Source organism: Dufourea novaeangliae, unplaced genomic scaffold (assembly GCF_001272555.1).
Source record: "Dufourea novaeangliae isolate 0120121106 unplaced genomic scaffold, ASM127255v1 scaffold177, whole genome shotgun sequence".
NCBI classification, from domain to species: domain Eukaryota; kingdom Metazoa; phylum Arthropoda; class Insecta; order Hymenoptera; family Halictidae; genus Dufourea; species Dufourea novaeangliae.
In genome coordinates this window covers 1,365,354-1,389,468 of record NW_015374070.1, presented here as the reverse complement: position 1 = coordinate 1,389,468, position 24,115 = coordinate 1,365,354, and the positions used below count along the sequence as shown (strand labels likewise).

At 33.1% G+C, this 24,115-nt stretch overlaps 1 protein-coding gene across 1 annotated transcript in view; it reads left to right on the top strand.

Annotated features, from left to right (window-relative positions):
- Positions 1-24,115, top strand: part of LOC107190315 (syntaxin-binding protein 5-like) — a 42,673-nt gene that overhangs the window by 11,671 nt on the left and 6,887 nt on the right. Inside the window, exons 2-5 of the mRNA XM_015579106.1 lie at positions 8,218-8,315; positions 13,916-14,098; positions 14,719-14,853; positions 22,695-22,758. Coding sequence (XP_015434592.1) covers positions 8,218-8,315; positions 13,916-14,098; positions 14,719-14,853; positions 22,695-22,758 — 480 coding nt within the window. The remainder of the gene's footprint in view (positions 1-8,217; positions 8,316-13,915; positions 14,099-14,718; positions 14,854-22,694; positions 22,759-24,115) is intronic.

The following is a 24,115-nucleotide window of genomic DNA, read 5'->3' as shown; positions in this document are numbered from 1 at the left end:
TGGGCTGTGAAAGTTCTTGAAACTCGCTGAGGGTTGTACGATTCGTCTAAATTTTATTTCGTAATTAAACGCAAAAAGAAACTCAAATATTTAAAATACTAATTAACCCTGCTACGGTCTGCGGGTCTCCTTCAACTGAATCACGATTTCCTGTTCTAATGCTGTTACCGACTGTACACACTTTTTTGACTTGATCTTAAGCTTACCTTTTCCTCTTTCGTCGTTATTTCACATGTATCGCTGGGTATATATAATATATGGACCATAGCAGGGTTAAAAGTGATTGTTTTCTTGTTAGCAAAAGAATTGTCATTATTTTTTATTACTCTGTTGGTCATTTTTTTTTAGATTAGTTTCCTCGTTATTATACATATAGATCACAAAACCAGTTTTGCTTCTTTTGATTTTCCTTTGCTCTTGCGTAGCATTAGCCCATCTGTTATTTCGTCTACTGAGGACACTACAAGTGATAGGGTACTACATGACGTAAGAGGTCCTTCCCATTGATAGTCTTGACAAAGGAACTTCGGTAATCCAAAAATTCCGATTTTTTTAAACATTGCAGATTTGTAGGGGACTTCAATAGAAGTATCGAACAATTTTGCATTTTTGGTACTTGGTTCATCAGGTTGAAAACTTCTCTTAACCCTCAGAAGTCAGACGATTTTCATGTTCCGCTATACGGCGGTAACTGGGTCCAGATAGACCCTTATTCATTCGCCATCAGATGTAATTTAGATCGAATTTCTTCAAAACATGTTGGTCTTATTACGTATGGAGAATAATTTCATTGTCAATCGTATTCTACCGCGCGCCTGGCAATGGAAAATGCCTTAAAACTCCGTCTGTTTATTCCTCAAGTATTAGGGTAGCGTAATCTCGACCAACTGGACAGCAACCTAGAGACAGAATCATGATTCACTCGCGACCGTTAAGATTTCCTTATAAACAAATTCTAATGAAACCCCACCCAGTTTTGGGATTATATAAACCCTCTGATTTTAACCCTCGGGAGCCAGATTAGTACAGCCACTTGTAGAGTCACGATGTATTATATCCGGTAAAGAATCGGTTGTATCCAGTGAGATCGGGCTTAAGTTCCCTTTCGAATTATCAGTTAGCCCTGTAGAATCCGCGAGTTCGGTTGAGGTTCTATTCTGCATATCAGCTTCTAGTCAATTTCATTTCTTGAAATAGAACGATATATTCTTTCGCCTTTCTTTTAATAAAACTTCTGAAGACACGAACAACGATTTCTGATGGACGTTGTTAAATGCTATATACGAAGAAAGTTAAATTATTATTTTAACGAACGCATCGGTCGTTACTTTCTTCAGTTCTGATCTTGATCATTCATTCTTGCTTCAAGTCTCATTTTGATAACCGGATACTCGATTATCCTTGTCCATATAATTTGCTTAACAATATTTTATATTTTTGTTGAAACATCGCTAAACTACACCGAATCCTCATATCTTGACTATTCTTAGTTTAGGTTTTTAAAATAAAAATTTATGATTAACGATACTGAGAAAAAGAGAGGTTCTTCAGCTCCCGAGTTTATTGTCAGTGGTTGGCACATGAATTCTTGCTCACTTCAGTCGTTCAGCCTCATTTGGTAGTGCCAGGGAAAAGTTTATTACGGGTTCTTCGCTGTATAGTGCTTTATCTCGCTCGCTCAGAATGTGTTTCGTTTATTATGCTTTTCGACTAGCTGGGAGCCGTAGAAAAGGTCATCACTTGATTAAAAACAGTTTTAAACTCCGAGGTCTTTGCGCGAACGAAGAAAAGAGTTGCGAGAAATGTCCAGAACACTGTCGTATCTTTCGGATATCATAAAACGTGTTTAGGAAGATAAAAATCTCGACGTTACTCTCTTCTTTCTGACCCGATGGCACATTATTATATGGCTGCTCCGGAGTGTGTCGATTTGTACGGGTTGAATGGGATACTAAAGTTTGGTATCTACACATAGCTATAGTAAGACTGTAGCACGGAAACGTCGGAAATTGACCGGAGACTTTGGGAAGATGAAATCGGGCATACAATAAAGCAGGTGGTGTTCGTAAGTTTCGTATTGTTGTATTTTAACCTACTTCTCTGTTACGCCGAAATGGAACGAGGGCAGTTTTCACAACCAGTGGGAAGGCACTGGTACTGCATCAAAATCGATTGTAACATATGTATGCCTGCATTTCAAGGTGTCAAATTAATCTGAAGCCTGCTTTTATGCTCAATATTTTTTTGTTTCCCTCTCTTCCACGAACGTCTCTGCAAATACCATCGTCTAATTAGGATTGTTCAAACCATCTATTATTTATGTATAATATTACAAGCGAATATAGAAACACTCATACTTGCTTTTTTTGTCGGTAGAAACAGTACCACTGTAATACTTTTTACATGTAAATTTTGTATTTTGCAGTAGGTTGACAACGTAAAAAATTATTTTGATTTATTCTTTACTTTGACTAAATGAAATCTAACTGACATAAATAATAATACTAGAAGTAATAATATATTTATTTTATATTGCATTGTTACACAAATACATACGAACACAACAGGGGAAAAGCATGTTAACATGATACTTTTATGTCATCTGGTAGCTAAAAGGGAGTACTTTAATATGATGTAATTGAAAAGGGGAATAGTTTGTCACGTCTAATGATACAAGCTTTTTAAAGTAAAACAGGGGAATAATTTGACAAGTAAGTGAAAAACTCAATATTGGAAATTCAATTTAAGAAATTAAATTATAGCTTAAGTAATTATTAACGGTGGAACAAGCTGATAAGTTCACGAAGTTTTGTAAAAAACGAAGGGCATAACTAATGTTGTGACAATAACAATTTTTGAAATTTACGGGCAGGTAAGAAAAACACATTATTCAATCCCAAAACCAAATAAGAACGCAGTTTCTAGTAACCAAAGTTGTCACTACATATCGCCTTAAGAGGGGAAATTTTACTCTACAAAGTCATTTTTTTAGTTTTTTTTTTGGATTATTTTTATATGGAAACCATAAGACTTTTTGATATCAGTCTTTTGCACACATATTTATTTATGTTTTAAGAATATTCACCATTTTAGTTGAGTGAAAATAATAAAAATTGACTGAATTGTTATCAATTATAGTCCCTTAAAAAAAGTGTTCAACTGCTTGACACGATTCCAGCCATTCTGCCTGTGCGTAACGATAAAAACCAAAGTGATTATTCACTAGTATGAGTGTGGATATAACGTAAACCAATATGCCAAAAAATATCGAGAATTTAAAAAATGGCATTTTAAAGTTTTAAACAAAACAATTTGTTGGTAGTGCCGCGCCGGTTTGTGCGATAACGGCACATCTATCCAAGGTGTACACCAAATATAAAGTCAATCCAGTCAATTAGAATTTAAGATATCCTGTTGGCCATTTAAAAAAGTACGGTTTCGAGAAAAATGCATTTGACGCTATGTACTTACGTTGTACGCTGCAGGCTGAACAAATTAATACAGTTGGATAATAGAGCTTATTAAACAATGAAAAATTCTCTTCTACGATTCTTTTATAATTTTATTTCGAACAGTTCGAACAGAGTTATAGCCCGGCCCAGTTACTAGAAAATGAATATTTTTACAAAATCTGTTGCAAAACTAGAATACTTCTAAAAAAGTCTTGATTTAATTTCGAAGGCAATACATATATCGCATGGCAGTAACAGTTGATACTACATAACGTCTAAACACCGGAAGGTATGCGGAAGGGAATATGAGAGATATCGTACATTATCGAGCCCGAACATTTCCTTTGTATATATTTTTTCATTACTTAGCTTTAGCTTCAATGATAATACAAAATTACGGCGTTGACACTAGAAGTATTGATAAATTATCGATACGATGAAATGTATCTTCAGTTGTGAAGATGATAGGTATTTGAAAAATACAGATTAATAAATTCGATAATTCATCCTTTTGTATATTGCAATCAAGGTCACGCTACATGTTCGAAGTCACACAGTTACAGTATGGAATCATATTTATTGAATAATTATTATAAATTAGGAATCAGTCATTTGTATGGTTTTCGTGGTTGTAGTTAATTGTTTATTAGTTCTAGTTAAGTATTTCTTCATTTATTATTATCGTCGCAGTTCGATAGTATTTATTTGTACTAATACATATCAAGTAACAAAAATTCTACAATATATAATATGTAAGACTTATGAACTACGTATACATATTTTTTTTCAGACACAGTGAATATGTACCTGTGCATGCATAATATGGTTCAAAAATGTTCGGTCTATCTCTGATTTACTAGAAGAATATCGATAAAAAAACATTTGATGATATAAAAATTGTTTTCGCTACATTTCTCTGTTCAGAGACTCGTAAAAATTGTGAAAAAAACACAACCATTGCAAATACCGGGGCACCTATTACAGAATTGTCTCCAATGTTTCTGTTGAAAATTTTAGTTGGTGAAAATTAAGAACCATAAAAATTGGTAACAAATGCGAATTGCTTAATGAAATCTTAATGACTAGATTTATATTTTTACAGTAATAACATATATATTCATAACCGTTTTCCTTGTAATTTTTCAGATTTTTAGAAAAATGTGTCATGCTTAAAAAAATGATAAATTTTTTTAACGTTTTTTCTGTGAAAAAGGTACTTATACCTTGAATGTTTGTATTTTCTTTACTAAGCAAGTACATAATTTGATATGAAATATTTTTATAATACGGTATTCATTATATTGTAAAGTATTTACTCCACTACCAACAGCACTGTTGCTTGGTGCAGCATTAATTTCATATTTAACTCTATTATATTTTTCTTTATTAGTTTTTATTCTTTATTAATTTGGTGTCATATATTCAATTTCTTAAATCAATGGTATTGCAAAGAAGATGTAAGGATGTTATAATAAATTTACACATTATAAATCAACAATACACTTTTGCATGTATTCAATACATATACACGTTAATGCATTTGCAAATTAATTATAATTTAACATGGTAAAGCACTTACAGTAACATTGTAAACCAATATGCTGTAAAATACATAACATAATATGAAGCAATGCAGTGCATTAATACTGTTGCGTCCGGGTGTCGCTTCGAGGTTCATATTTATTAAGAAAGAATATATAATTATATAACTGTATAACAAAGTACAATATATTTCTAATATAATTTAAATGGAATTTTTATAAATTTGAATATATGTATATGTTGTCCGATGATGTCTTTCTTCGTTGACAGCTTGTCAGACAATTAATCTCTGCCGATCGATAACCAACAGTCGGTAACGACCAACCGTCATATTCATTTCACTGTACAGTAAAACAAGTAGGCCTTGATGCCTTCTACCACAGACGAGGTATAGGAGTAGACATTTCATCCAATGTATTTTTGCGGCCCACTTTTCTGGGGTTACATACACCATTTCCATTTTAGTGTTACTACCACACCGCAGATTCATCGTTCTCAAAACGTAGAGGTCGCTAAAATCATAGGCTTTTTAAGGTGTCGGTACTACAGTTTAAGTGGGCCACCAACTCCCATAAGATGAAAGGTTTATTCTTATTCTTCGTCAGTGCTTCTACATTGTGGTCTCACAGTGCCCGCAAGAATACATTGATCATTAAGCCATAAACACAATACAATTATTTTAATTTTAATTCTAGCATATTCCAAGGATAATACATATAAGAAACAAAGATAAGAAATGAATTATGACTATGTAAATAGGGGATAGAAACAAGTATACGATAAAACGTATAAAATAATATAATGCTATCTAACATTAAGACATAAACTTAATGCAATCATTTTAGTCAGTAAATGCAGCAAATAAATAATTACGTATACAATCAAATGTAAGATGCTTCCCCACTACAAGCAAATTGTACTAAATCGTTTACAAGTTGAACAAATATTAAAGTCGATTTTCTCGAGAACGGAGCCCCGGATGAGAAAATGTTATACCAAAATATTTTCTTCTTTTTTAACGTAGTCACCTACTGTCCGGTTGTACTACGATTTTCGGTCCACCCTGTATAATAACATTGTAACTTGAGCTGCATGAAAAGTCAAACAACAGCGTACAAAATTTCTACATCCGTGGAATCACACTGTAACTTAACTGAAACTTGTAAAATAGTAACAATGAACATTTTTAAATTTGATACAAATTATTGAATTTAATAAGAATACAAGCACCTCTCGAATCGTATATTTAAGAAATGTCTATACTTATGAACAGTGCTGTATAATAATATATCAGGTAGGAAGAAGAAATGATTACATGTGCAAAGTGTGGGGGTTGAATTAATGAAGAGTGTTTGTCAGACACAGGTACAGGTGTGAATACACGAGGCCAGGGTACGGATATCCGAGAGGGAATTCTTAGATATTTGAAAAAGTAGGGGAGTATGATAGGATAGCGAGGACATCCGGATATAAGTTACGGAATGAGATAAGAAGAGTGAAACGTTGGATGGAAACGGGATAAAAGAAGGCTATAGAGTGTGCGAGTGTGAAACATGGAAACATGTGCTGGAAAAGTGTGCGGAAATATGGCGAGAAGAGGCTGTGAGAAGAATAAGGGTGATACTAGGGGGAATGGGGATCGTGTAGCTTCAGCGAAACAGATTGACGAAATGAGAAACGTAGACGGCGCGGAATTGGAATCAGTAAAGGAAGAATGAAACAGAGGACAGAAATGAGAAACAGAGGATGTATCTATTAAAGTATAATGTGTGACATAAACAGAAATATAAAATACAAATACGGTACACTCCCTCTTATTGTTAGACCAGTTCCCTTTTAACCGGTCGTTTTATGTCGAGAGCTCAGCAGGGACACAAAGTGACCGTGTTCTGTGTTATAGAATTCATCCATGGTCCACATTATTTAGCAGAAAAGACACTTTTTATTTAATGAACGTGTACATTTTTCGGACTTGATTTTAGGATGAAATATTAAAAAAAGCCGAAATTGTAATGTTTCTGCAAAATCACAGTTTTATAGACAAATGTACAAATCCAGGTAATATAGACAAACTGCTTTTCTCTGATAAGAGATTTTATTTTAAAATAAAATAAAACTTTTTTGAAACTACAATAATATTTCTTATTTTACTGCGTTTTGGTTATTCATTTATGCTAGTTGTTTAATCATTTTTAATTGAATGTTTAGTGGCTTTGCTTTCATTTACTTTCTGTAATTGAATTTAGTTTTTCTTGTAACTTATTTTTAATACAATTTGTTTTGGGGTTGCAAGGAATGACTGAGATTAAAAAAGAAAATGTTTCAAATGTTCAAATGTTTCAATTGGAAGAACAGAAAACGTTCGGAGACGACAGATCTGTTGAATTTCTACTGCTTCAAGTTTATTTGTTATTCGTGATATTTAAATAACATAATAGTGGGTAACAACAGATTGTGGATGTTTTCTAACTACGAAAGAGTAAAATGAAGTACAGGATGACAAATTCTGTGTAATTTCGATCTTTCATACACAGACTCGTCTCGATTATAGTCTGTCTTGTTCTATAAGATTATTGTCTCGGCGCGGACCCGAGTTCAGGACGATAATCGAGAGGAGTCTGTATGAGCACCGAAAACCGTCAATTTTTATAAACATCCTTAGTCTAGTGATAAAAATTAGAATTCGTAAAACTGTAATGAATTGTAGTGGACAGTGTTTTGATCTATTTATGTAAATCATACGGAGTTATAACACTATCAAGACGAATGGCGATCAGCCATTTTCCATTCATCTAATAATAATATTATATATCCGAAGCAGATTATATGTGTATAACAATTTATATTTTCCCGAGAACATGCAAGTGTCCAGTGATTTATGAATTACATTCTACATTTTATTTCATTACTGTGCATTATACATACTTTTTATTGTTCGACAAGAGGGAGGGGAAAAATGTAAATATCGTAAGCAAGAAATTTAAGAAATTATTGCAGGGTTAAAATTGCGCGTTGTGCGGAAAAAGCAAGAGAAGAATTGAATTACTTAGCAGCATTGAAATTCTCATATAGACTAAGCTAAATATATCCACAATTGAAAGCTACGGGAACAATGCTATCTTTCGCTTCGTATTGTTTGTTCTGCAGCCCTTCTGGGGTTGAATAGACTTTCAGCTGACTAAAGCGGGAAAGATGAAATGAAACAAATGCCTTTATGTTTCAGACATTCACACATGGCTTCCCACATCAGCCGACAGCAGTGGCATTCGATCCAGTTCAAAGGCTTCTCGCTATTGGTACCAAATCAGGATCCCTCAGGATGTATCCTTTTTATAGTACATAAATTTCAACATCAATTAAAACTTTTCATAACTGTTTCTTCATATCATTGCTTAACGTTTTCTATTCAACATTTGTGGATGCACAATAAGAATGATGAATAGTGAACAGTGTAATTTTATCAGTCTAAAGTATTATAAGCCCTTAAGTTTAATATTTAACTTCAGACTTTAAGATTTATTTATTTTTATTAAAGTTTAATGATTTTTAAGGATCGCGAGAAATAAACTAGAATCGATAGATGAAATATAGTCAATCAAGAATCGTAGTTCCATATCGTAATTATTAATCGTAATACGTATACTGAATCGTAAAAACAGACAACGGTATAGTAGAAGCCATTTATTAAGAGACTTTTAGGAAGAAGAAGGATATGAAATGTTCCAAAATTTCTGCAGAATGTTGACCGAAGATTTTGAAAAATTCCTACAACTTGTTGAATCAAAAATAATGAAAAGTGACACAAACTATAGAAAAGATATTCTACGATTCTTGGCTACAGTAAGCCTCTATGAGTTTAATAATGTTTTCATGACACCATTCCATTTTTATTTCACACCGTATAGAACGTTCCCGGGCAGAGCAATCGAATGCAACGAATAACCGTTTACACCAGACGAGCGCGAACACGTCTTTCTTTTGATGTACCGACACGGGTCGGATCACTTAGCGAACGCGAACGACCGAGCAAATGCTTACTCAGCGGTACACACCGAACGAGCACTGAGTGAGAATGCTCGCTCGCTTGGTGAGTACGCGGCTGAACAGTCCACCGGTGTTCAACCCTCGCTATCGGTCTTCTTTCGCTCGCCCTCGTTGCCGCTTCGCTTTCTCTCTCTCGTCATCGTTCTAACACGCTATCTCTCACGCAACTACCATCATACCCGACGAACGCAACCCAAGTGATTTTCGGGAGTTTCGCGATGCGACGCCAAGCATCGTAGGCCCCCCACTACGCTAATTTCTCTCCCTGCGTTCCCCCGAGTACTCTCCCGGAGTCACGCTCTTACAGCTCAGGGACGATGCGCCGTGGAAGGTTCCCCTGGCCATAGAGATTCGTTCCGCCTTGTAAAGGTTCCTAGCTTTACGCCCTCCTATCTGGCGACTGCGATACTTCTCGGGTTTTCTCCCTCTGCCACCTCCATCGTGGGGTCCTTTTCAATGGGAAGCGCCAGAGCCACCGATACCCATGCTCCTTTGTCGAGTGCTGATTCCGTGGTGCCCCTTCGGTTGACTTGGCGCCTAACGATCCCCGTGGTCGTTGAGAAGGAGGCCCTTTTCCTCTGATCTCCTACCTCCTAGGTAGAATCCTTATTTCTCCGTTCTTCGATCCCCTGGATAGAAGCCTTAATCCTCCGGTATTCTATCCCCTGGATAGGAACCTTATTCCTCCGTTCTCCTATCCCCTGGATAGGAGCCTTCCGGTCGAAACGCCTCTCGACGGAATACCGTGGTGGTCCCTGTAGCGGAGCCTGTGGGTGGGAAGATAGAATTTCGTCCTCTACGTCCGGCTGGCCTCGTCAAATATGGTCCTGAAAACGCGAGTATTGTCTTGGCGTTAGGTAATCACGTGGGTAGTTTTTAAATTCTGTCGGTACGGTTTCCCAAATAATCCTGCAAGAACGCTTCGGTGCTCTATGTGCGCGAGTGCGAAGTTCAAATTTCGGGGTGGAAGAGGCACGACGCAAAGTGCGTCGTAACAATACATACGAGAAATGTATGAAGAGTGTCCCATTTCAGTCGATCCCCTCGAATATCTCACATAATTTGATGTCAATATTTTTTTTGTAATTGGCGGCGTAGAGGACATATGGAAGTCAACTTTATTTTTTCTAATCGAACCATATATTTATGTCGAAAAATTTTTTTAGCTTCAAAATTACACGCGACGATTATGAATGTGCATGTGAACATCAACTTTAAGTAGGTAAATCGTGTTACCAGTGCCACAAAAATAAAGTTGATTTTCATATGTCCTCTAAACTTCCAACTACAAAAAAATTGACATCAAATTATGTCCACCTCGGTACCCTTCAACTTTTGTTCGAAACATTTTCCGGTATCATAAATAATAGAAAGGATGGATTGAAATGGGACACCCTGTATGTACGTGGCAGGCTGTAAACATTGCATGGGTTACACCGAAAGTTTGAAATATATTGTTCGGATAATAGAAAGTTTCGATAAAAGAATGTTTGGTTAATAAAGCGTTCCGGTAGTAGGTGTTGTTCTTGTAATCGTGGTTTTATTGTAATTATTTCCGAACAGTGAAATCCAACATTTGTTCGCTGACATAGGTGTTAGCTAACAATGTTCGCGTGGACTTAGCGTGACAGTATTACTGATTATGAATCTGAAGCCACAACGTACATGTACACCCATGTTTGATCAATTTACCCACCTGTTGTAAAAAGTCGCTATACGGTTTCGCTCTGACGATTAGTTGAACTCGGTTGCATGCCTTTTATCAGATTTTGTAATAATCTTACGCCTTCTGGAAAGTTTCGCTAATTTCTTTAAACTGATATCTCACGCTGTGCAGTATGGTTTATATTAAATGCAGGATGAGAACCACAGTCATTTCTCGAAAAGGTTGACAAGTAATATGTACAGTACATATATTGTTCAGTATACTTTCTGGCATTTTTTTTGTGCTAGGTGTTGTTGACAAAAGAAAAATTAATTTATTATGTGTAATATTTCTGAAAATGATAAATAAAGGATTCCAACTAATTATAGCATGCAATCTCAGAGTGGAGTAAGTCTCAATTACAATGATTAATTAGATCAGATTTTATAGTAAGCAAACATTATGTATACTGACGTTTCGGCCTTGTAAATTTACTACTGTCCCCATTTATCACTTTAAGTAAATTTATGATTTTTTTTAATTCCGCTATTTTTTTGTTTCTTGAGAACCATTTTTAAGTCTCTTGTGTGCTACTGCGCATGTAATGAAATAAGTAGGTATGTTTCAAGCAATTGATTTCAACAGTTTTTTCTTCCGCCAATTTTTAAATATATTTAAAGTATAAGTATGTATACAGTAATTTGTTTCCGTAATGTATTGATTGTAAAGTTAATAACCTAATTTAGCAGTTTTAAACAACATGTAACTAATTTATTTTGTGCATAAATAGAAAAGTGAAGGAGCAATGCATTACGGTAATTAGTTTCTGAATATCTTGCTTTTTAAGTGAAATATAACGATTACTTTCAATGTTGTAAATAGAACATCCAACATTTCACTCGAGAGTTTATTATTCATCTCTAAAGTTCCATTACAGAAACACTTAGCGAGTAATTGCTTGTTGAGTGAAACAAGGAATACTCTCCCGTTTTAATGTACGTTAAATCAATACAGAACACTGTCCTTGTTATTCATTTTTTTTTTAATGAAACGTCACTGTACGTAATTATATCAACGAGTAAGGAATTTCGTAATAGATATTCTTTTTAAAAAACCTATCTATTACGTGTATATGAAAATAATAGCCCTTTTTCATAAAAAATCTTTATCATTATTGAACGGATATCAAATCTCCGAAACGCCACCACTTACACAAAAATATGTGCATTACATAATCCGAACCATACAACATTTCTATTAAAAAGTTTTTTCATACAATGCATACTTTAGAAGTTATTCAGGGTGAACAAGTTGCGTGGACCACCCTGTATATGTGTGTCTATGGTTCTAGAACAATGATGAAGCGTTAGAAGCCATATTTCGAGACCTTGTTTATACATACCATGCTATATCACCACGCTAGGTGTTACAAAAAAATGGTTATTGCAACAATAGACATCTCTTGTCAACTACAGAGTCTGAAACATTAATAGTATAATCAGTCTCTATGATTGCAAAATTCTTGTGTACCTAGTGCTTCCGAACGAAACCGATAAAAAATATTATATAATATGCTAATAATATTTAGAATTTGATTATAAATAAGGTGAAGAATTGGTAAGGTTGTATTCGTCATTCGAATACTCGTTAAAATAAATTTTCTCCCATCTATGGTAGATGCATTTTTACTTTCAATCGATAGAATCGAAATTCTCGGTTCGATAGGATTTCATGAATGTACTCCACACGATTCACTGAAGCTTTTGTATAAAAAATTCCGGGAAAATCTAAGTGAAATTATCGAATTTGTGTGGATTCATTACACTGCACAGTTGTTTCATGGTTCGTCAACCATGTGTTCTTTCACGTGGATGCTTCTATTGGTCCACTCTGGTTAAAGAGTTACCAGAGAGTGGATGCTCATCACAGCTCGATAAGCTTCCTGGTTGCTATCGAGATAGGCAGTTGCTACAAAGTAACTACTTTCAACTGAACGTCGCGCTTTATTGCTCAATAAAATCTCTGAACGGTCTGTGCAAGGGAATCGATCCTGTGTGTGTGTATGAAGTATAAAGAAAATCAATTATTGCACGAGCAGGTGGAAGTAAAAAAAAAGGAAAGTCGAAGGAATCGGATGTTATAACTAAGCTGCGGATGCGTTTATAGTTTATACTGTTTATAGTATAGGATGGATTCAAAACATAATAAAATAAGAACATCAGTGTTTAATTATGTTTTCTTTTTTACTTATAAACAGATTGCGCAAGTTTATGCATGTACATCTCCTAATTGGCAAAGTTTTTGGATAATTATGAAGCTTCTAAATATTATATGTATCTATTTATATATTAAACTTGTAAGAGTTTGTTAACAGACAATAAACAATTTCACATTTTCCAGTTAACGTAAAAAAATTCAATATCTATATACATATGAAAAGAGTCAAATATATGTTGATCGAATCTTATTTCTAGGTCGAATATTTTAAACACCTCTAACATGTTTAATTCAGAAAATTGAAGTAAACTATCGTCATATGCTACCAGAATTTCGATAGAATATTAAGAAAATGAAGATTGATCTTTTGTATATCAGACATCTTTCACCATTATTTAAAGCAGTTCAAAAATAGCTTCGTTTAAGGCTGTAGTGATTTTGAAGGTCTCGTATTTTAACCGATAGCTACTTAAAAAAAAAAAAATTTTTGACCGTTTATATTCCTTTGGAGCTTTGTGTGCCCGATTTTTTTCTTTTATGCAATTAATTCAGGATTATATACGATATATCTTCACACTGTTCGGGGAACTATTTTCTATTTTCTGATTCTGACGGGCGGTTGTATCATACTTTGAAGCGTTGAAATATCGGTGGTCAGCGTGGTAAATTCGCTGAACGTTGTGGTTTTCTGAAAATATTTTACGCTATAATCTAATTTATCTGAATGACGAGCATGATTAATGTACAGGGTGAACTAATAAGAAATACTAGTTTGAATAACCTGGAAGCAAAATATTAAATACTCTACATAATTTCCTTCGTTTATGGAATTTCTAATTTACGGCATGTTTCATCATCATTTTAGTCATTTTAAAGTTATTTTTATTTAAAATTAACATTCTGCTAAAGATAAAGAAATATCCGGATACTTTTGAACGGTATTATGTTTGGTAAAACTGTATTTTTGTACATTTTACGTGTATATTGTCCTTAATTGAAATGATGATAAAAATAGTTTGGGTCGACCAGGTGTAGACGCGCACGTAAAGCATGAGGGATGCACAGCTGTGTTACAGTTACAGTTTTTGGTCAATGAGGGAGCTTTGGTTTCTGCTACAGCAGATGACACCTTACACTTATGGAATTTCCGGCAGAAGATTCCGCAGGTCGTGCAAAGTCTCAAATTTCAAAGAGAAAGGTCAGTTTCTATGCATTCCGTACTTTTTTTAACACGTTTATGCGTGTTATGTATCATTTCATTCACAAAACAAAGTTGAACTGACACATTTTCCCTACGTTTCCACCTACGAAATAAAACATATCAAATTGTGTGCCTCTCGAAACCATTGAATTTTGGTCTAATGTATTTTTTAGTGTCACACATAGTTTCTAAGATATTCAAGTAGATCGATTTAAATAGGACACCATGTATATACTGAAACAAAATGCATGTATTATGTGTACCGAGCAAAAGAATCTAAGGGTGTTAAATCATGTGCATGTGCAACACATGGTTTGGGGTCGCTCACGACCAATTCACTGACATATTTTATTTCAATACATACTTATACACATCCATTCGTGTTGTGTATAGTTGTTCTTCTAAAATTCAGCTAATTTCCCAAAACAAATGGTTACTTTTAGAATATCCTGTATTGCTTTTTTTTGAGAACTTTCATTTATTTTAACTTTATTGCAGTTTACAAATATAAAGATTTCATAACTTCATCGCGTTGATACCGCTAACAACTTCTTTCAATTTTGTTAATTAAAATATTAAAAATAGTCAAAATATGCTGTTTTTCTTTTTCTATACAGAATAACTTGCATTCACCTACCGCTACAAAGTAAATGGCTGTACGTTGGCACAGAGCGAGGAAACATCCACGTACTTCATATCGAGACGTTTGTCCTGTCTGGATATGTGATTAACTGGAACAAGGCTATCGAAATGTAAGTATGAAAATATTTCCATTAATCGATAGATGATGTAGGAATAGTGAACTGTATATGAAAAACTATACTGTGTTATTTGAAAAATCTAAGAAATGTTCGTAACGATCAGTCGAGAATTTTGAAGAATGGAATTGTTTTCGATCAGATTACGACCTTTTTCTAACGTTGGCCTACTTACCATCCTAAAATATTAAACAAGTCACATGCAGACTGTAATACGAAGTATTAGCGGGGAACCCATCGACACGACTTGCAATACATCAAACCGTTGTTGAACAACGTGTACTAGTGATAATTAACTCTATAACTCAGAGGACCCTCTATAAACGTCAAATAATTGTGATTCGATGTTGCGATTGACCGAGCAATTAAAAATCGGGGAACAACCTAAGAAATGACTCATAAACTAATAAAACTTTCAACTTTTATATTTTCCATCATATGCATTTCAAATATGCAGACATGTGTTGCCAGTTAATTGTTCCGGTGAAAATGAGTCCAAACACGTTCTTTCGAGTATCTTTAATTGCACGTAAATTCAGATTACTGTAACAGAACTGTACATTGCGTGTAATGTAGGATTTATCTGTTGGTAAAACTTTAAAAGGTACGGTGAAATATAAGAAAATTTGTATTTTACGTTAGTCGTTAATAGACTAGAATACCCCCTTAACTCTTTACGACCGTAGGATTCGATTTCAAATCATTAAGTTACTTAGCATTTATAATTCATATTACATATGAGCCTGAAGAGTTAATATGGCATCGTATTGAATAGTTTATTTTTTTCCGTTAGATAGAAATATTCTCAAAAATAATATTTACGATTTGTTTAACGAATATTCGTCTTTGTATATCAGCATTTTTTTTATTTATTTTTTTTATTTTCCTATTTATTTGACATCCAAGAAATAATGATATGCAAAAAAATATATTTTTTTGGTTTAAAAGAAATCATTCAGGTCGGAAAGGGTTAATGAAGAATATCGACATTCTTATATTATCTTCGTGGCTGACAGACGGATACATTGTACAAGACCGTTTTAATTTCCGGTTGTCGAGCCTATGTAGTTGTCCGACGAGTTCAGTTGAAGGGCATCCAGAAATGGAGATACTTAATAACATTAAAGGTTTCCGAAGTTAAGATGTTTGAGTTTTTTGAGGCTAGAATGTATGAAGAGCAAACCGCTCGAAAGAGATAATTAAAAACAAAATTAACGTTCTAGTTTTTGTAATAGGTCTATCTCAATTTACCAAAAAAGTGTAACAAGGGCAAAGTAATTTCGGATACATTTTTATGATGTGTGACTATCCATAATCTTTGTCCATTTTTTATTTACAAAAGATTTATATTGTATATGCTATGGGTCAAATTGATTTGATGTTCAGTCCATTCGTTTAGGGTAGACAGGGTTCGAAAGTAACAAGTTAAATATTTTAAAATGTATCATAGCCATTTATGCAAGGGTTATGTAGTTGTCAATACTCTAGCAGTCTAGATACACAGTAGACACGTGCAGTGAACAAAGTAACTTTTCCACGTCATGGGATTTCGTTTTCTTAGTGTTTTAAAGTTATAATATGTTTAAAGATTTCCTATGTAAATATGTCCTTTGTATTTTATTTTAATTCTTAAACTACTCCTTCTTGAGTATTACGATGATGATTACTTAGCACACTTTTAAGTACCTCGCCAATGGAAGATTATAATTAAAAATCCAAAAACATAGAAACACTTTGTATGTCAATAAACGATTTTTTGAGTGAAGAGTTTTCGTCGTTAGCTTAACATCATTGTACTTTGTAAACTAAATTCTGCTTGTAGTTTATTTTTTCATGTGAACACATTTCTCTGGAATACTTTGCTGTTATACATAGCTAAAGGAGTTATTTAATGTGCTAATTTACAGCAGCTCGTTGTACCATAGTATAAGTGAAACGCATAAAGTTCAACTTCAGAGTAATGAATAAATTTTATTCATATTTCATGAGAATTCCTCAGGTCTTAGAAGAAGAATGTTGAATGTAAGAAAGTGCCATTTTACGTACGTTGCTGAACTACATAAAGACGTCGTAAACTTCCCGGTATACATACATAAAGCATAGTACCGTCAAATAACATGGCTACTACGAAGCACCGTAATTCCTTTTTTATCATTTTAAATTTAACAGTGGTACAATCAGAGATGAGTAAAATTTAAATGAGAAACATTTTTAAAATACATTTTAAATAATAGACAGATACTCTTCAGAGTTCAAGTAAATTAGTATTTTAAATAGATAACGCAATTTCAATAAATAAAGTCTTTTTATTATAAAAACCCGAAGATAAAATGAAATCTTGTAATCTTGTATTTTAAATTGTATGTGCGTCAAATATCTCTCAGTACTGGAAATAGAATAATTTCACAATACATATTTGGCAGAATACATTTAATTTGAATGTAATTAGCAATTAACGCAGTACATATGTATATTGTTCAAATTTTCATCCTTCAGACTAGTTTTAGGTTCAGAGTTTAAAGTTTATTTATATTTTATTAAGAATTTGATGGCAAGAAACGAAATAGTAATTGTTAAAAGTACACAAAATATAGTCTACTTGTCACAAATAGAAGTAATTTGGAAAATAAGTACAGATTTTTGATAATAATAATAATCTAATAGGTTTTCTAATAAATAAGACGAAACAGAAAACCCTTTGATGAACTTTTTTTTGTAATGATTTTCATTTGAACACATATAACATCGTGAATGTTTATTAAATTATCATTTACCCAGCAAAAAATGATATCTTCTAGACTTCTTCCGTAAACAATTAAAAAATTTCGACCAATAGTTTATGTTGTCTTTTTCCTACGAATAAATTTATATTCATTTGTAATCTTATAATTTGTTTGTTTTATACATTACAGTAAGCCAATATTTTCTTATTTAATGTTCACTGATCCTCTTACATCAATTATATTTACATAACAGGCACAACAGTATTAGGTTATCCAATGAGCAATGCGATTTTGCTCGTTAAATGTTCTTAATAAACTTTTAATTATTTTCGGTCTGTATAATTTTTTTTAGATTGTAGAATTTCTTTTATTTCTTCTCAGTAGAATTCTTTGTAATTTGTTAGTTTAATTATGTTATTTTAACTATACGTACTGTTGTTATAATTTTTAGAAATATAAATTTCGCGAAAATTTAAAATCTTTTTTATATGAAGCTTCTCGATTTTCAAATCTGTGCTTTGAAAACCGCGCAGCGTTTCGCGTTGCCTGGTGAAACAAGACGACTCTTGTAATTACAGATGGCTGGGATGTTTTTTTTATATCCTAAATTGATAGGTGCACGCTGTCTGCAGTTTCAGTATTTCAGTATGGTTTCAGTGAAATACTGAAAAATAATGAAATCTCGTTGTGTACTATTTTTAAAGTGATCTATAATATGTACTAAATAAATAGTCAATCCTAACGCTAGGAAAACATTCGGACAGCGTTTAAATTAAACATGAACTTCGTAATTACACATTTAGCTTATTTAATTAACTTCTTGGACTACTCAAAATGTTTAAAAAAAATATTATAGTTATATTGACGTATAAAAAGTATATTTTTTTAGCAATTAACAGGAATGTAATACCATTCTTTTAAATAAACATCGTTCCAGAGAATTCTTTATGAGGGAAAGTAATAAGACATAACTAATTTGAATATATACCTACGTGATATTTTACATAACTGTTCTGTTAGTTCCATTGAGGGGGACGAAGGTGTGTGTGTAAGACACTATCCTGCACACAGCGCTACTGTGGGTCAATCACATAGTGTTGGTACCCAAAATCCTCGCCAGGTGGCTGAGTTTCTCGCTAGTAAAATTGTAAGCATAAACACATATATTCATGGTACGACGGCTGTATCGTTACTCTGGTTTCCCTTCAAATCACGTTTAAATCTTTCGCCTTTTACTAAAGATTTCCGTGGAGGGGGACAATTGATGAGTCTTATACAATAATTTTTTGCTGTACCCAACGTAAGTTGGGTCGTGAACTATTGATAAAAATAAACTTTTTCTTTAGGTGAAGTATTTCGTTCCTATAAAGGTATGAGGTATTTGTTTGTCATCTGTTAAAGGATGATTAATTTTTCCTGTATTTGGATTTGTACATACCCCCTACTGGGTTCCATGGCAACAAGGAAATTACTTTCCCGATTAACAGCGGACTTCCGGGTCCATTGTAACCGGAATCTGATTTTCATTATTTTACTCTGTTCAATTAACTTGTGTATCCTATGTATGAATAAACCCGCTGTCCATCGATAAGCATGTCGCAACGATATCAAGAAAGGTTTCGAGAATTCTGTGTTATATTGTTCATTAATGTACACGTGCAAAGTTGGGCATCAAATTCAAGTACATGTTGATGGAAGAGACACAGTATGATTGTAAAGTAGATTCTTGACAAGATAGGTATTTCTATTCATACAACGGTATGCAGAATTCACTACGTTGTGTTTCGTTTGAAGGTTGAGCAACTAGAGTAACTACCGGCGATTTGTTGACTAGCAGGAAAAGTACAGTTTTTAATTAGCTCTTATACTGTTCGAGCTTCTTTCCATGCTTAAATAGCAATTGAAACAGAGAAAACAGCAGACTGAAACAGAGATGAAACAATTCGTACGACTCTGAATGAGGGTCAAGATACTTCATACATTATGTTTCTGTTAATTCTTTTGCCCCAACGTCCGAAATATGAGTACTGTAATTGTAGAACCATTTTATTACCATACTGAACTCTTTTGTTCCAAAACATTCAAAATTAAAATACAAATAGCTATTGTTTTGTATGATGTTAATAAGATTTACTATAATGTAGGGTGTGAGATGCGTGTTTTTAGTTTTAGATCGAGCGAGTGCGGTGCGAATGAAGAGTGTTTATACCGTGTGACAGTTTCTTCGAACGAGAGTGCGTGCTAGATAAGATGGAATGAAAGGAACTGCGTCGAACCTCGTGATCGAAAATCGACACGAGGCGAGAATGTGTGAATGCGTGTGTGAACCTATGACCGAGTGTGACCATGTATGAAAGGAGATATAAGAGGGAAGTTAGTCAGAGCGGGTGTGTCTTAAGAGCTAGACTGTTGCAAGCGTGTCCTAACGAATTCTTTATATTACACATTTTAGAATAAACCTTTTATTTCTACCAAATACAACCACCACTTAATATTATTCCTACAATAACGTATTGAAAATATTATCTTTATAAAAAATACAATACCTTTACATACTGTATATATAGCAGTTTTAAAAATTCTAGACGCATCTTTAACATTATTTTTTTAAAAATAACGAAAAGAGATGATCACAACCGTTGGCTACAGAAGTCATTAAAATGAGTAACTTTTTAAATTGAAAAAGTTTTGTAAAGTTTGCTTACTTATTATATTCGTTTGACTTGAAAAATATTTCTATATAATTTTAGACATTTAGAAGGCTTTGACAGCCGTCATTTACACCATCTTAATTATTGTGAACATAGTTCTACTTTAAAAGAGAACTATGTACATAGAATTAATCCTATTCGAGTGATTTTTGAAGAAAATAGGTTACTGTACACGTGAAAACAGAACTGTTTCGTAGATTTATTAATTCCTGCAGGTAGAGTCCACATAAAATAAACACCACTTAGTAAAAATGGTTAAGTAGATGATATTCTTACTGTAACACACTACAGCACAAAAAATATATTTAATGAAAACTTGAAGTAATAACTACCATAATGTAAAAGCAGTAAATTCAATACACTACCAACAATTAATTTATAATGTCACTTTTTTGGTTGATGCATACTTTTAATTTAACATATGTAGGACGCAAGGGAACACTATAAATGAGTATATTTAATGAGATAAACGAAGTTGTCATATTTTATTGAACAATAAAAATTGTTCTTCTTTTCCAAGATTTAATTCAGATTGAAATACCATTGCAAAGAAATTGACGAATTAAGTTTTTTACAATGAAAATATATAGGCATCTTACACCGATACATTGGGGTAAGATTTCAGATTATGTATAAAAAAGATTTTTATTTTTATAGCTTAATATTTAGTTTTCGTTAATTTAGTTGTGTCTATTTCATGGTGTATTGTTTAAATAACAAATTAAGTTCGGGGGTTTCATAAAAATATATGTATGCAATTTGTTATGCATTTAATAGGAAACCTTAGCCATCTTCCCCCCATTTACCTTGTATTAAAAAGATGTAATTACAGGAAGCGTTAATGAAAATTTTCTTATAGCTTCTGCGAACCACGATCGTGGAATTAAAATAAGTGATGCGTAAGTTCGTCGTAAGCATTGTGACGTACAACTCATTTTGTTATATATTATGTTGTTGCATAATAAATGTTAACACTAGAACTGCCAGCGTCGAATGTGTGCTAAATTAAATTGTTTAATATAATATATTAATATGCATAATTTATAATACAATGTAGCTTACTTAATATACCATAATATAAAGTATATAAGAAATTGGAGGTTACCATAAATTCCGATGAAAGTATGTTTATATTTTTAGTAATTGTAAAATTAGAAATCTGGAATACGTAATTTCGTCGGGGTCGGTCATTCTAGTGTTAATCGAAATAAGATCCATGTGAATTGACATACTATCGCCATCGTGGTAAAATTTAAGTTAATTACGTGATCGATTTTAAGGTGGTTGAATTGTGGCACGCTGAATGACGACATTTATACCGTAACGATGTAATACTTATTGAATTTTCACTGAATAGAACAGGAAATCATAAATTTATAACAAATATAAACTACATGTCTCTAAAAATACATTATCTTTACCTACTTGCAGCGGACTTTGGAAGATCCAGAACAGTTAATACAGCATATTCAGGACATAGCTACACATAAATTTTTTTCCCCGATCCAACTTTTTTTTCATCCCCAATCTGAATAAATCGTATATTACAAACGAGTAATTTAAAATAAATTTTAAATAATCTTACAAGTCACATACACTCCAACTATGTTAATTTTATCAGTTCTTTTTTATTACGTTTAGTATCTTTGCCCATGGTTTTATTTTTATTAGAAATTAAGTAAATGGTACTGTGTTGCTCCGTAATGAAATACCTCTGTTCGGATATGGCTTACAAACACGAATAAAAATAGTTATGTTTATATCATAGGATTCTCAAAACTGATTGTTTTTGGGAGATGTAAGCACAAACTGAGAAGAAAACTTTATCCTACACTCCCGTCCATAAGTATTAGGACATTCATCAAGTTTCCAATAAACTTTAAAAATCATTACAAAATTATTATATAGTAGTACATTTACGAAATACTAATAATAGCATTGAATACACATTGTCTACAGAATATTAAAGAAAAAAAGTTACTATTCAACGGTAATATAAAATAATGAAAGTAAAAGGTGTCCTAATACTTATGCACAAGTGATGCATTTTTAAATATAGATTTACCTTTCTTTTTGCTGTAACGCTCGTTATTGAACTGCCTGTAGATATTAATGTGAATTGATAAGTCAACCCTCGATAAGAAGCTGAGCAAAACGTAGAAAGTAGCTAAAGTCGAACCACTTAACAAGAAATACGCAATGTCGTAAAATGAAGCTATCACAATGGAATTATATGTTATTCATACTAACAAGATAACTGAACAATATATGCTGAGATACATGAATTAATATTATAGACATAGATACACGAACACGATACACAATATGTCCACTCATCACACCGAGGTTACACACACACACACGCACACTCAGATATTATATATGTATATATATTTTTCAGATGTAGAAAGACCCATCCTGGTGCTGTACTACACTTGAGTGATAATCCTTTAGATTTGAGCAAGGTACGCGTGTTTTTGAGTACATTTTATTTTGCATTATTCTCCATCCTTACCATTACGCCATACTGTACATTTCTGGAAATAATGTCGAGTGAATTTTGAATTAACGATTACGATGCATTTTGATATTTTCAAAGTATATTCGAACGTGTTTTCTATATGTTTCTAAACGTGTTTATAGATTGTGTCGAGAATCCGAAGGTGTGCTTGCATGTTGTGTATATGTGTGCATGCGTGCATGCCATTATTGTCGTATAACAGAAGTCAATAGTATTACTTGTTTCTAACAAGATCGTATTATTTCATTGGTTATCAGTGCATCTCATACATTCCTGTGAAATAATTGGAATCGTTTTATCATGAAATTTATACTGTTTCATTGATCGTTCTATGAATACCATTCATAAGATTCGATTGTTAATAAACATTAGAAACGAAAATTTAAAAATTTATATGTTGCACTCTTATTTGCCAAGTTTGATATTAAAAAATCACTCGCAAATGTGTATGACAATTACCGTATGAGCAAAAGTTTCTCTTCCTGTTTCTTTTTTTGTTTTTTTTTTTTGTTACTTTTAATATGTGGTTGGCTTTATTTCTCCTCATCGTTATCTGCTAGTCAGTGTTAAAGTTATTCTTGTCATTTTACAAATAATGTTATTTAGGTAGCATTTTCATTTGTGTAAGACGTTTGTATGCTCAATAACGTCTTCCTTCCTTCCTTCTTCATTCCCATTACTTTTATATAAGTTTGGTACGTATAGCGATACTGTTACTAATTACAAAAATTATTACGAGACACATGAAAATTTATCTCGCAATCATAATCTCTCATTTGTTTTTATATGCTCTGCATAGATTCATCATTAACGTAACTGTATTGATATGATATTACATTTGTTTAAATATACATATAAACAATTTCCACTGGGAAGGGATGACAAGTAAACTAAAAGTCTAAAGATGTGTACAAATTCTGTTTTATTTCATTGTTTTTATTTTATATCTATTTTGTTACTTGCCCTCCAAGATATTAGCCTATCCAATATCATTTCCGAATTTCATCGAGTAACACAAATATATCACTTTAATAGTTGCCCGAAAAAAACACAACTAAATTTAAAGTCAGATTACATCTGGCCATGGATTAAAAATAAAATAATTTCGTATAAACTAGTTGAGGTACATATTCAGTTATTGCCCTATGACAAAGAATACCGATTTATGAATTTTTACTTTCTGAGTTTTTGTTATGCTTTCGTGATTTTAATCCACTGTGCGACGTCACGTCGCTCGTCTGCACCGGGCCTTAGTTATTCGTGATAAGCATTACCCGTCAATTTTCCAATAGACGTACGTC